General features: G+C 48.1%; 1 protein-coding gene across 1 annotated transcript in view; it reads right to left on the reverse strand.

Moving 5' to 3' along the window:
- Nucleotides 1–14,529, reverse strand: part of PLXNA4 (plexin A4) — a 444,814-nt gene that overhangs the window by 238,129 nt on the left and 192,156 nt on the right. Inside the window, exon 3 of the mRNA XM_074168893.1 lies at nucleotides 1,107–1,238. Coding sequence (XP_074024994.1) covers nucleotides 1,107–1,238 — 132 coding nt within the window. The remainder of the gene's footprint in view (nucleotides 1–1,106; nucleotides 1,239–14,529) is intronic.

The following is a 14,529-nucleotide window of genomic DNA, read 5'->3' on the forward strand; positions in this document are numbered from 1 at the left end:
CTTTTGACCACTGTAGAGCAAAGCTGTCAGAGCACACCGCACAACACCTAGGGGGGACTCAGTTTTAGGGAACTGGGTGATACTGGGAGGACACCACGTTGCTCTGAAAGCGCTACAGGAATGTGTTATCCCAAGCAAGACATCCTCCAGGCAATTCATGAAGGCAATAAGAAGTGTTTCAAATGGATGTTTTATGTTTGGTGCCACTTACATGATCCAAGGTCAGGCAGTTACTACTTGCTCGAAGAATCACTGAATCCTACTGTACAGGTGAACATGTCACACTTGGACTGGTGGCCTCTGGTTGAACTGAAGCTGCACCGTAGGGCACTTGCCATCACCCTGCCAAAATCCCTCACTGCACCCTTCGGTTCGGGGATCCAAAGCTCCTCACAAGCACTCATGAATCAACCAGTTACAATATCTCAAGTCCCTGCATGTCCACAACGTTAATTAAAATTTTACAACAAATTTCTTCATGCAAAAGAATTTCCTCCTCTCAACCCAAGCACCAAACTTCCTAAGGCCAAGCATTCTGCTGAAATCATCCAGACTTCCATGTTGAACACCCATATTGGTCCTTCCTTGGAATCTGACCGTTAGTATTTTCAATAATAACACTAATAACACAAGAGGAACATTATGCTAAACTTGGCCTGCACCCTGGCAGGCAATGACCTACACTCTTGATTGCCGTGTCTCAAAGAGGCTCCAGCTTCTCCAAATACTCCAGTTGGAGCCAAATGATTCAGTGTTACACTTCTCCATATCTGTGGCAGATGTAGCCACAGTTTGGATGGGGGTGGAGAGCAATGGTATGCAGCAGATGCAGTAGCAATTCCTTGTCATATAGCCAGTAGGACATGTACTGCATAAAGCAATGCTGGGGGTGGTTTCTGCCCCCTTATCACTCTGCCCCTGGCCCCTCAAAAATTTCATCAGTGCACAAATACAATGGTTTCTAAGCACAGAAAATTGTGAGATCGACAGTGGAGCACATCTTTGTAGTAACTGAGTTCACTACCAGAACTTCATGTGCAATCCTGATGCCCACAGCATGATCAAGCTAAAAGTTTTCAAAGTGCCATGGACTGACAGTTTCTTACCTGCTTCTCAGACATGATGTAGAGGTGTTCGTGATCCATCGAGAAGGCCATATCCCGTAATACAGGACCAGTATCCACCACCTGCACAATCTCATACTCCAGTGTGTTCTTGGTGGTGCCGTCCACACGGATCTGCAGAACAACAAACAAAAGCAGGGAGACAACATGAGTATTTTTCCTCTATCCATGGAGACTGTAGAAAAATCATTGGAGAAATGCATCGTGGTCCAGGTCTTTTGGACAACAACCACTGTCATCGCAAAATAAGGACAAAGCGGGTTTGACTGCTTCTGCTGGTCCCATCTGTAGAACAGTACAGACCCTGCTCACTTTTATCAGGTACTATCACTGTGTTGCTGTCATTGCCTGGACAAATCTCCCGGCTGAAAATGATGGCACAAAGGGCAGAATTTGTGGTGATGATGAGCAAAAGATAAAAAAAACCACACAAGACCCTGCAGGATTGACTCACTCAAATACTAGTCAGACAGCATTATTGTTCTTATTGCTAATATTCCACAGGGCAATATATTATTGCGGAGTGTACAAAACAACACAGACTATTTCTCTTGTTGATTACATATATCAGATATTGAAATCAGTCCTGTGCAAATATGGCACCTTATGATTCCAGCCACATCTCATAACAGTGTGTCACTTAGGAACATCAATAACTGGAATTATGAGAAGGAAACAAACGCAAGTCCCAGTCTATCCCTGACAGTCACCCAGAAGAAAGTGTACAAAACACCGGAGTTTTCTTTTCTTGTCTAAAACCAATTTCTAGAGATTGGGCTGAAAAACAGCGGGAGAAGGTTTCTAATCCCTTTCAATAGTATCATCAAAAATGCAGGATAATCTCACTTTCCACAGGAGTGTTGGGCCCCTCTGGGCTTCTTGAGGCTCATGAGGCTCAGCAAACCCCATGGTCATGTATTTCAGAGATGCACCCACATTGCCTGTCTCCCTTGATTTATTTTCAGTGAGTAGCCTTTTGGTTTCTGAAAATCACCCATCCTGCAGCAACACAAACATTACAGAAGCCTTCCCTAGAAGGAACAAATTTGTAGCAGATCTGCTTGGGGCTCCACATCACAATCTCCATACCTCCCTGACCAAAGGCAGACCAAAAGCTCCCAGTCCCTGGTTTGCACTGGTGCAGTTTGATAGCTGAGCAAAAAGCACCCTTTCCACCAAAAGGAAAAAACAAGCTGTGGAGAATTTAGGGTATCAAGACCCATTCCCACTGTTCCCTGGCACACAGTCCATGAGCTTGTTCCTTCTGGATCAACCTTTCAGCCAAGAAACTGAGCCTGATTCATCTTCTATATTAGAAAGGCAAAGTGAAAGGGAGAGAGGGAATGACAAAGGGTCTGGAAAGCCTGTATGAGCAAAGGGCAGCAATGATATTTGATGATATATGATATATGAGTATATACATATATGATATACGAGCATATGATATATAATTCTTGTCTTTGTCCTTCCTTGATCTCCCCACCTGCTGTATGACAACAAAGAAACCTAATTCCCCATAGATTAGTAGGGGAAACAAGGCAGAGGATAGTTAGAGGGGCTCTCTGTGACAGGAAAAGGTGTGGAGGTTGCTCAGGGATGCTCAGATCCTCTGTGGAATCCATCAGGATGCTCAACCTCTGCAGAAGCAGGCACACATGTAGGCATTGGCTCTTGGGCTGGTCAACCAACACCAGAGGATTTGCAGTTGGTTTGTCATCTTGATGGATCTGGTGATGACAGCAACACGCTCGGCAGCATCAGCACACAAAGAGGTCAGGGCCCAAAGCCCAACATGGAGCCTCCATGCCTCCCCCTGGCTCTGACCGTCTGGGAAGAAAGGGCTCGCACGTGGCCATGGTCCCTAAGGGGTGAATTCAGCTCCTCAGTTTCTCTTCTTGAAAGTGGACGCTGATGTGATTCACCCACGAGGTCAAGGGCAAAGAGGACAAGGGGCTCTAGATGAGTCATTCCCCTTAGGACAGTCAGGAGAAGGGAAGGGGACAGAAAGGGCTGCAGGCTGAGAAACAGGAGTCCCCCTGTTGGGGCTCTGCCCAGGGCAGCTCGAATGCTCCCATGGCAGAAGCCTTTCCTATTTCCCACCGAGACTTTCCTGCACCTTTCTCAGGGAGCTGTTGCTGAGCTTTGCCTCTGTTTCAGCTCTACCTCTCCCCCCTCAGTCCCTTGTGGCTGCTTGTCTTCGTCAGAGGGCTGCAGAAGATCCTCGCTCTCTCTGCTGATCACTCTGCTAAACAAACCCTACATCTTTTCTGCTTTGACCTTGATTTTTCAGCATTGTCAGGGTCAGATCTGTAGGCCACTAGATATGTAAGCAGCCAATTATCACCCCAGGGCTCAGTCACTGTCCTCAGCCTTTGCCAGGCCCCATTAGAGGAGAGGGAGCTGAGAGATGGAAGAAGCAGGCTGGAGAAATGGTTGGCTGGAGTTAACAAACCGCGCAGACAGGAGCCACAGCCCCCAGGGGTCTCCCCTATGCATTTGGTGCAGGTAAAAGATTGCAGAGGTTTCACACCAGGAAAACAGAGATACTCGGAAGTGATTTAACAGCTATTGCTAGCCTAATTGCCTGCAAAATCATTATTTTGCAGAAGGGGAGGGAGGGAGGGAGGAACAGGGCTCATTCCACACATGCACACGCAGCCCAACAACTGTAAGTGCAGAAACCTCTCTTTCTAGTTAAAGGCAGGGGCTAAGGAAAAAGAAAATTCAGAAGAAGGCCAGAAAGTCTGGCAGACATTAACCCACACTGCACAGACCGTGCGAGCCCTGCACCAGCAAAGAGGTGATTATGGAAGCCTGCAGACAAAAATCTGGCCCTTAACTCAAGCCATCCCTTTACCTGTCTTAAACTCCAGCTTTCTTATGTCTGACCCCAGGCATGGAGCCCAGAGGATCTCCACCTTCCCTGCACATTCTTCTCAGTCCTGAGCATCAAACAACACAAGATCAATTTCTCTTAGAGATTTATTCCTGGTTCCCAGACACCCACTAGAACCAGGGCATTTGGATTAGAAAAAAAAAATAAAATTCAGAAGAAGAGCCTGTGAAGGGAAATGAGAAGATTCTCATCAAAGCTTGCAAGTGATCTCCACTAAAGTCAGGGACACAGATACAATCTCTGCTCGGAAAGCTCCCCAAGTTGCCAATTGCAGGGAATTTGAAGCACACACAAACAGTTTGCTCTGTTCCTGCTCTTCTTTGCCAGCATCAGTCACAAGCCCGACATGGAGCTGGGATGCTGGGACAGATAGAGTTTTCTTCAGTCTGAAGGGTGGGTATTCTTACATTCAAGATGTTCTTATTGGGCTGTGGGATTAGAGCCTGACTGACAGTCCAGTGGGGATTTCTCCTTGAAGTTGCCCATGAACCATGAGGACCTCTGCAAGACAAGATGAAGGGGAGCAAGAAGTGATGGGAGGAAGGGACTCCAGGATCACACATGAGTCTCAAGATGCTCAGTCCACCACAAAGACCACTACCAGACATGTGCACACCCCACAAACAGGCTCATCACCTCCACCACAGGAATACCCATTCCCACTGCCTATACATCTGTCCTGGACAAGCACACGCTCCTTGGACCACAAGATGCTCTACTCAGCACCCCAAGTTCCCCTACCCTCCTTTAACCCAACACACACATGTGCAGAGCTCTCGGGGACCAACGCGGTTTGGCAGCACATTAATCCTGCTTCCCGGAAGGCTGTACTCACTGGGCTTCGTTCTGCAAAGCCGGCTGCTATTAAAACATCAGCATGATGCTTCCCGAAGGTCAACTACCAGGGGACCTATTCTGGCAGCTGCTTGTTTGTTTGTCTGAACATTATCTAGGTCTGGCTGTTTATTTACATCCATTGAAGTATCAGACAATAAATATCCTCTCCCAGTAGCAAACAGATGCTTGCACTCGAATGTTCTGGCTAGCGTTGGCTTCAAAATGATCTCCTTAATGAGCAAACAACACTATTAATCTTTAAAGACACAGGCTCTGGCCTTCCCTCATCTCCCACCCTGGCCATGGCTAGCCCTACAGGCATCCTGGCAAGGAGCCCATGGGCCTGATGGATGAAAGAAGGTAAAAGATACCTTCCATCACTCGATTGGTGCTTTTCAGCGTTATCTGGGTCTCCCCAGCTGCTGTGGGGTCCACAGGAGGGTGATGCTTGAGCACAGTCTCCCAGGCAGGCTGGTGGAAGAGGCCTGAATCACACTTCTAAGAGGGAGATGGGTTTTAGAGGTTGGGATCATATGGTTATCAAAGAGAGGAACACAATAAACCCCTCCAAATCATGGGTATGGACTCAAAAGGGAGGGGGGATGTTTTGGGGAGGGTCAGGGAAGCAGTAGAACTTAGGTGGATGCCCTGGGAGACTGGTCCCCGTGAGCTTGAAGAGCCTGGATGCCCCATCCCTGGAAGTGTTGAAGGCCAGGTTGGATCTGGCTATAAGCAACCTAGTGTAGTGGGAGATGTCCCTGCCCATGGCAGGGGAGTTGGAACTGGATGATCTTTAAAGTCTCTTCCAACTCTAGCCATTCTGTGATTCTGTGAAAAGGGTCAAAGAAAAGCACTGGGGTTGAAGGACAAAGAAGGAATTGGTGCTAGCAAGCATTTAGTCCCATTGATGAAAGACAAACCATGACCATGGCAAAAAGTAAGTATCTTTAAGCTCACCAGAGGAACAGAAACACCTGCCTTTGAGATCGGAGCACTGATCCTGTCCCATGGTCTGAGAGGACCACGTACCTCTGTAAGCACGTTATTTCTCCACCAAGCTGGATGGCGATGGTCTCTTTTGGAAAGCCTCATTGTGCAGATGCGGAGGCTAGGTAAGAAAGAGGTGAAGTGACCGAACATGCCAGCAGCAAAGCTGGGAAAACCTCTCCCAAACCATATGTATGTATTAGCAAATAGCAGAATGTAAAAGGAGTTACCTGTAAAGGGACACTGTTTCTGCTAAAATCCAGCATGACTAGATGTGCTTCAGGAGTTTTACTTCAGACAGATCAAAGCCTGATCCCGTAGACTGAATCAGTATTTGGAGAACATTAACATCATCCAGTTTTGTTTTATCCAAGAAAAACTCAGTTAATACACATTAAGAGTGCTCTGCTGTATGAATCACAGCAAAAATCACAGCTATATGAATCACAGCAAATAAGCACAGACAACTGATTGTCTTCAAAATTGTCTTCAAACTCACTTCAAAAGCACAATCCTGAACCAAGACTGTGCTACTCCCTCACCTCTATTTTATTGTCCCAGCAGCTTGGACTGGTCACTGGCAGCAAAAGAATGGATCATTTCCACTGTGTCAATTGAGCTCAGCTGTTTCCTACTCTTCTTAAAACATCACCTCCTGACCCACCAGAGTCGAAACGAGACCCTCTCCATTAACTCCTCTGTATAAAGCATTTGAAACCCATGCAGGACTCCTGAGAGCATGGTCAGGAGCAGGATCACGATGGCCTGCCAAGATAGCAGGAGCAGGCACTGGTTGGATGATAGTAATTACAAATAATTAAATGAATAACTAAGTGGAAGAGGAACTGGTGAACCATGGCTCACTCAGCCAACCCGTCCCTCCCTGCCACTCTGCTTTTGTGCAGCGTCAGCAGCCCCTGGGCTGATGAAGTTCAAGGGAATTCATCATCGCCATCCCCAACGCTTCCAGCCAGCGCTCCAGCAGCTCCCGCTCAAGTCATGCTGGTGGTTTATTTTGGCCGTGAAATTGCCCCAGTTCCCAGGGGAGGTGACTAACTGGCTGCCAGGGAAGATTGCAAGGGTGGATTTCAAAGGCAAAGCCCCATAGGTCACAGAATCCATCCCTGCTGCCTGCTCCTAGATGCAAGGGAGTGAACCCGGCTGTGGCACTGCCTCTGAAAGGAGGAGAAATATTTTTTGGGCAGGGAAAGACAGACCTGGCAGGACAATCTCTGTCTTCCCTCCTTTGTCCTGACTGCCTCTTTTTCTCACAGGGCTTCTCACTGAAATCACCATCATTATTTCTCGCTATTGGATTAAGGATCCACAAACCTCATTTCTAGGAGATCCAAGCAGCCCTGGAGCCCAGCACATCAATCCAGGCTGCTCTGAGCAGTGCCCAGCCACAGTCTTATGACTGCACAGGGGCCTCTAATACTTCATTGCTTTTCCAATATCAGTTCCTCCCTGTTTTATGAACCTAATGTTCCCCAGCGGATGCTGGGACTGCTGGCTGCTGCTCCTGGCATGGCAAGGGGGCAAAGATACAGCAGACAGCGTATGATCTAATGTCAGGCCGTTATGATGATCATCTATTTCTGCTTTTCCATTGATTTGGGTTACATGATGTAGCTCTATTGATCTTGGCAAAGACGGGGAAGGGGCTGGTGACACTCCATGCTCCTCCTATTTCTCTCCATTTTGGCGTGTGTTTTCCAGTCGAATAATCTGTTCTAATTTGCCTAAAGCCTATTAATAGGAGATCAATTTCTAATAAAACATGGCATTTCAATAGCCCCATCTATCCACCGATCCAAAAAGCCTTTAGAAACACTAATTGAAAAAGCAAGGGGGGAGGTATATCTTTCTTGTGTCTGATAGTCAGCAGCCAGCAGCCCTCTCTCTTTCCTTGTACAGATGTTTTAAGGTGCTGGTTGCATGGATGATGCCAGTCCATCCAAATACAGATCTCAGAGCACTTTCAGCCATATGGAGAGCAGGATCCTGGAAAACCAGGTGTTTAGTTTTCTCAACACTCATGCTTTCAATGCTGTCTGGACCCCAACATGTTATGACAGCAGCCACTCTCACCAGAGGTGATGCCAGATGATCTGGAGGGGAGGTTTGACCCCAGCCTTTTGCTTCCAAGGGAGACCCACACCCTACATTTGCAATTTGTTTTTTGCCCTGGCAAGGCTCACCTCTAAAACTCCATCCCAAGCTCATTGGTGTCTGTGTGATCACTCATCCAATTATATTCACAGACCCAGAGTTGTACACCCAAAAATACCCCTGCTGAAGGCACCTACAGACACAGCAAGCTCACTCCATAGAATGTATATGCACACCTGAGAGCACACATGTTCTCCACACAACAGAAGGGACAGCAAAGTGGGTTGATCTTGCAATCCCTTCAGGTTCCCGGTTTACATTTCTTTTGTTAGGAAGATTTTTTTGTGGTTAGCAAGCAAGTAAGACTTGCTTGTAGTAAGTGCTACAGCACTGCAAGAGCCAAGGAGAATGGTTCTTTCCCCCCTTCGCCATCCACACAGTTCCCAGGGCCTTTTTTCCAAGCAGCAAACACAGGGTTTTCAAGAAAACAGCTTTCCTAGAGTACTGCTGGCTAATCCCTATCATCTGCAGGCATTGCACTGTAATCCTCCCTCCGCACACCCTCAGCCAGGCTCTGGCCAGGAGCACAGGCAGCTGCACCAGGCAGGGGCATGGGGTCTAATCCCTGCAAAGAAGTCACCCACTGACCTTTCTTGTAATCCAACCAGGCTGCAAAATCAGGTCAAACAGAAACGTCCCTATCTATCTGCTGGATTTGAGATCTCCCTCACAGGGCAAGCACAGCACACTGGGGCTGAGGAGGATTCCTCCTACTTCAGTAGGGGCAGGAGAAATGTAGGGCAAGGTGTTGATGACCACCTGCTTTCCTTTTCCAGAGAGATGTGGGTCACCACGCTTTGACACAGCTACTAGATATTCCAGTTTCATGGTGGGTCACTCTCACAACAGATCGAGCATGCAATGATCTGGGATAGGCTGCAGTGAACCTTCTGCTTTGGGCCGGAAGGTCCTGCAAGCCGGGAGACAAACTCCGGGCTGACAGTGGTCCCCTTTCTTCCATAGTCCATGGCATGTGACTACTGTGCCATACCACTGTGGTTCCTCACCCACTTTTATAGCAAGAGATACTCCCAGCTGCAATGAGTAGGGGAGAACTTTGTAGAGTGGGGTTGATGGTTGGACTCGATGATCCCAAGGGTCTTTTCCAACCTGAATGATTCTATGATTCTATGAATTTATGATCTAAATTAGAAATAAATAAAAGACCAGCCTTTCATTCTGGGCTCGGGCAGCACCTAGCACAGGGGGTTTATGACTGCTGCTCCCAGTACTATAAAAATAATAACTACAGCTTGAACTGTGGCCAGCCAGGCTGGACCTGGAGTGCAGGGCTCACCCCAAACTGAAACAGCTACAGAGCTGGGCACAGGGGGAAAGGGAAGGAGATGACTGGGTCCCTTCTCTCCCTCACCAGGGAGAGCATGTCAGGTGTACGCAGCTTTCAGATTCATGAGCCAATTGACAGATGACATCATTTTTGAAAGCATGGTTTACACATGCTCCCCTGGCGCTCCCTGATTGATAAATTAGACACTCATGAGCCACGTGCTAATCAATGCAAATCATTAGTTTGTAACAACACAAGGCAAGCTCGGCAGAGCTCATTTTTCAAGGTAATGGCCTGCCAAGTGATCAGCCTTCAGCCACGAGCCCTGCCAGGCGATCTATTAACAGTCTGCTGGCACTCACCTATGGCATGGGGCTGAGGCCTTTGCTGTCCAGTCCCCCCCACAAGCAATGGGTTGTGCTGCTCGGTGCAAGAGCCAGGGCCCTAAACTTGCTATTCCTCCTCCTTCCTCTCCAGGAGGCACCACAGTTCCTGGCCCTTTCCCAGGCTCTCCTAACACTGGCCACCTTGGTCCCAGACATCTGGGTACGGTTGCTCTCGCTGCCTGGCACCCATCGAACACTTGTTCTCCACTTACCCCAGCCTTGCAACCTAAAATAAAAGGGGCGCTTTTCCCGAAGCCTTTTCAGAGGCCTCATCATATCTCATCTAAATCTCCCCTCTTTCAGTTTAAAACCGTTCCCCCTTGTCCTATGGCTCCTCCCCCTGATCAAGAGTCCCCCTCCTATAGCCCCCTTTAGGTACTAGAAGGCTGCTGTAAGGTCTCCCCAGAGCCTTCTTTTCTCCAGGCTGAATAACCCGAGCTCTCTCAGCCTGTCATAGGAGAATCTCGGAGAGATTTCAGATCATCAACCCTCAGATCATCTTCGTGGCATTCATTGGGTGGCAGCACATAAAGTGCACAACCCAAAATGCCTGCCTACCTCTGGTCAGCTTTTGAGCATGGGTCAACCTGTAGATAAGAACAATTCAGACAAGCATCACTACCAGAAAGACTCTAAGCCCTGCATGCTTTTGGTTCAGAAAGACACAGAAGCACAGCATGTGTGTGAATGGGACTGAGCAGAGACAAAGATCTCAACGTAGTTGGCCTGGAGTAGAAATCCTTACATGAAATTGCTCAGAAATTGAGGCAGACAGTAACATGGGATGGTGTGAAGACAGATGGATCGCAACATGGATCGCTGGATCGTGAACACAAGTCTTTTATAAGTGTCTGTTCACGGAGTTAAGGGACCAGATTCCTTCCAGAGATGAGCTCATCCCGCAGTGCCGGGAAGGCAGTGACCCGGAGGGCTGGGAGCCCCGTGGCGGGGGGTGTAGAGCAGCACCACAAAGGGCCCTTTGACTGCGGCCAGACGGGGTGAGCTTTGAGACACCCACGGACCCTCATGACACTGTGTCACTTGAGAGGAAGCCAGCTGCCCTTTGGCAACGAGAGGCATGGATGCATGGGCAGGAGAGCACGCAGCAGCACACAGATGGGCACGGGCAGAAGAGCACACATCAACACAGCAGCACACAAGAGGGTGGAAATATTCAGGCAGGCAGGGGTGTGGAGACACCCAAAGACACACACACACAGGTCTGCCCACCAAGGCTCTTCTGCTTGGACTGAGGATGCACTCACCAATGTGCCACGGGGTCTTGGTCACCAGCCAGGGAAGGTGGGGTGATGTAATCATAGAATCATAGAATGGTTCGGGTTGGAAAGGACCTTAAAGATCATCAAGTTCCAACCTCCTGCCATGGGCAGGGACACCTCCCACTAGACCAGGTTGACCAAAGCCTCGTCCAGCCTGGTCTCAAACATCTCCAGGGATGGGGCAGCCACAACTTCTCTGGGGAACCTAGGCTGGTGTCTCTCACCACCCTCACAGGAAAGAATTTCTTCCTAATATCTAATCTAAATCTCCCCTCTTTCAGTTTGAAAACATTCCCCCTCATCCTATGGCTCCACTCCCTGATAAAGAGCCCCTCCCCATCTCTCCTGTAACCCCCTTTGGGTACTGGAAGGCCGCTATAAGGTCTCCCCGGAGCCATGTAAGGATGAGCACAGGCACACACCGAGTGCATCTTCACACCCAGCAGAGTCTGAGGTGGGAGCACGTGTGGGGAGCACAGGCATCCCCCAAAAAGGACCTGCTCCCTGGGAATCTGATCTGAATATGGGCATTTACGCACACCTCGGGTGGCGCGGTGCCCTGTGCAGCTCCAGGCATCATCGAGGGCAACAAGTTCAATCACAGCCTGTCACATTCAATCTTGGAGATATACAGACGCATTTGCAATTTCCCTTAGCGGCGTATCAGAGGCGGACTAAAGTTCCTGCTTTGCTGAGGATTTGGGCACTTTCCCTATTTTCTCTAAACAAAACAAATCAAAAATCCTATCCCAGAGATTGTATCGCTGGTCAAGTAAAATCCTCTGTTCTTGCACCGATATTTGTGCCAGGTACTGGAGCTGAATGACTACAGAGAGATGCAGAGAGTGATGGGCTGTGAGTGCATAACTGAAAATACAGAAATCCAGGGGCTTGAGCTCTTTGCTCACTCACTTGCTAAGAGGTTTGGGCTGGATGGGTGGATGGAGTATTGGCTTGGGAACAATTCCTATCAGCAATCTGGGGACACGTTATCTCCAAAGCCAGGGGAAAGGGGAACCTGAAAGAGAAGCTCGCCAAAGAAATCAGCCAGCCCAGGCTCTCTGTCCAGTCCTTTTTGTCAGTTGACATCCCTGGGGCTAAGGTCGAGATAATGAGGTCCCACGTATCTCTGGGCCCCAGCCCCACTGACAGGGTTTTGCTCTGCAAAGGTTATTGTAATTCAATTGCTGACTCTTTCAGCTCCTGGGCTTCTCAATGCCAAGGTGACCTATTAAGAACTTAATATCAGATAAAAAAACATCCCTTGAAGCCTTTCTAACCTTCGTAATCTATGTTTATCCCTAGGAAAAAAAAAAAAAAAAAAGAAAAAAAGAGAGAAAAAAAAAGAAGAGAGAAAGAATGAATGCTTATCTTCCAATATTGCCTCAGATAAAAGGGAAAGACCATCTGTAGACAAAGCTCTACACTTGCCCTTTCTCCTCTTCATGCAAGCAGCCAGAAAACTGACCCAGCATGGAAACCGTGGAGGAGGCCTCTTCCATTCACCTCCCATAGACTGATCCTGCACTCAGCTGCTGATCCACCAACAGTTCCTCTGCTTTTGTCTCTGGTGTCCAATGTGTCTCTCTGCAGGCCAGCCTCAGCACAGACCACCTTTCTCACCAGCCAGTCCCCAATGAGTAGCAGCAGTCCCAGCTGCTAGTCCTTCCATCAGCCAACTTCCATCAAGACCAAATCCCTCTGCAGCCATCTCTGCTCAGCTGTGTGTCAGAGTCTCTCATTAGTGACCCAAAGCCATCTCTCATCTTTTTTTTTTTTTTTTTCCCAAGGCCACCAGACAATTTGTTGGTCCTCTCCAACATCACTTGGCTAGATTCATCTGCAGTCTACAGCACTGAGCTACAAGATGTTCCCAGTCACTACCGAATGGAGAGACAGCCACCCCTCCAAACTCCTGCAGAAAAGACCACACCAAACACATCCCTGCTCACTTCCTCCATCTCCTCAGTCCTTCCTGAAAGGACCACCAACCACCTCAGCCTGCAGCAGCTTCTAAATGGCCCTGTGCACTCTATGCAGCCACTTGGCTTCATCAAGGACCCCTAGTGTCCCCAAAACATAGCTGAGAGCTACTGCTCTGCCCTCTTCTTCTGAGGATGCCACATGAGGAAGTGTGAATGGCAGGAGAAAAGCATTAGCAGCCATGGCCCTTGCTCTACCTCATAGAGGTAGCCAAGAGAGTAAAGAGAGGGGGGCGTAGAGGATCTCAGCTCAGGGGTAAGAGAATGAAGGGCACTAGGATATAGAGGGGACATGCAATGAGACAGAAGAAAAATGATCCCAAGCCTAGAGAGCAAAATTCTTCCCCATGGTGAAAACATGGAGCCAGGTAGAGCATGGTGAGTTACATCAGAGGTCATTGGATATGGAGTGGTGAAGCAGTGAATATCAACAGTCCTTCTTCCCAGCAACCTCCTCTGCACAGCCCCTTACTCCATCCTGAGCTGGTAACATCAAATGTTCTCTATTCTCCTTCATCCTCTTATTTGGCTCCAGGGTTAGAGCAAGGGACTTAGAAAAATCAGAATCTTAAACCTTAGCTGAGCTATGAACTCTCCATATGACTTTAGAGATGTCACCTACCCTGTCAGTGCTTCACTCTTCACATTTTTCACTGAAATGCTTGTGGACTGGATGATTTTTTGGGGACAGCTTCTGTTGCTGCAGGAAAGGCTAAATGGAGGTTCTTGAGATAAGGAGTACAGACTCAAAAAATACCACCAAAGTAGAATGCATCACTGAGCACCCCTCAGGTCAGAGAGTGACACGGGAGAAAACAGCATATTGCATGGCTCTCAGATCATTATTAGGGGCATCTCCAGAGAGGGCTAGGGAGAGTAATTATTGATTGGCATTGGAAATCTTCAAATGAAAAGTACTGTGGAAGTTCAGTAATTATTACCTCCAATAGCATAAGAATAGCACGTATCTCCAGACCCTAAATCACAGGGGTTCCATGTACATCAATCAGAATTAACCAAATGTGTATTCAAAGCCCTTGATTGAATTATCTAAAAGTAATTCAAATTAATTTAAAAATAATGGTGTAGTAGGCACATTTTTAATGCCATTAAATCACCAGCCAGGACCATCGGTGTAAAGTCTCTGTGTACAAAGAGACACAAGGTGTAAATGCAGGGGTCGAGGACGGCAGTGAGTGATTTCTTCCCAGCCAAGCGAACCCCAGCATCTGCAGAACATCAACCTAGGTCTATGGGAGCAAAGCTAACCACCCCATGGAGGAAACGGACCCTCCCGTGCGCACTTCAAAGGATTAGGAGGTCTACTGGGAACTGTCCTAAAGGAGCTGTATGGCACAGAGGGCAAGGAATAAGGCACAATCAAGAGAGAATTAAGAGAGCCAGAGGAGTTTAGCAGACAAGTGCTGACACATTATTCCACTTAGACAGAGGCAGGGGACTCCTGGGAGAGAAGAAAAGTTGCTTGAGCCATTCAAGTTGGGGTCTGGCTGCTGAGCTGGGAATCAGATCCTCGATCAAGCTGTGGGGGTGTTTACATTGCCCCATCAAAGGAGTTA

The sequence above is a fragment of the Numenius arquata genome, chromosome 2 (genome assembly GCF_964106895.1).
Source record: "Numenius arquata chromosome 2, bNumArq3.hap1.1, whole genome shotgun sequence".
Taxonomy (NCBI): Eukaryota; Metazoa; Chordata; class Aves; order Charadriiformes; family Scolopacidae; genus Numenius; species Numenius arquata.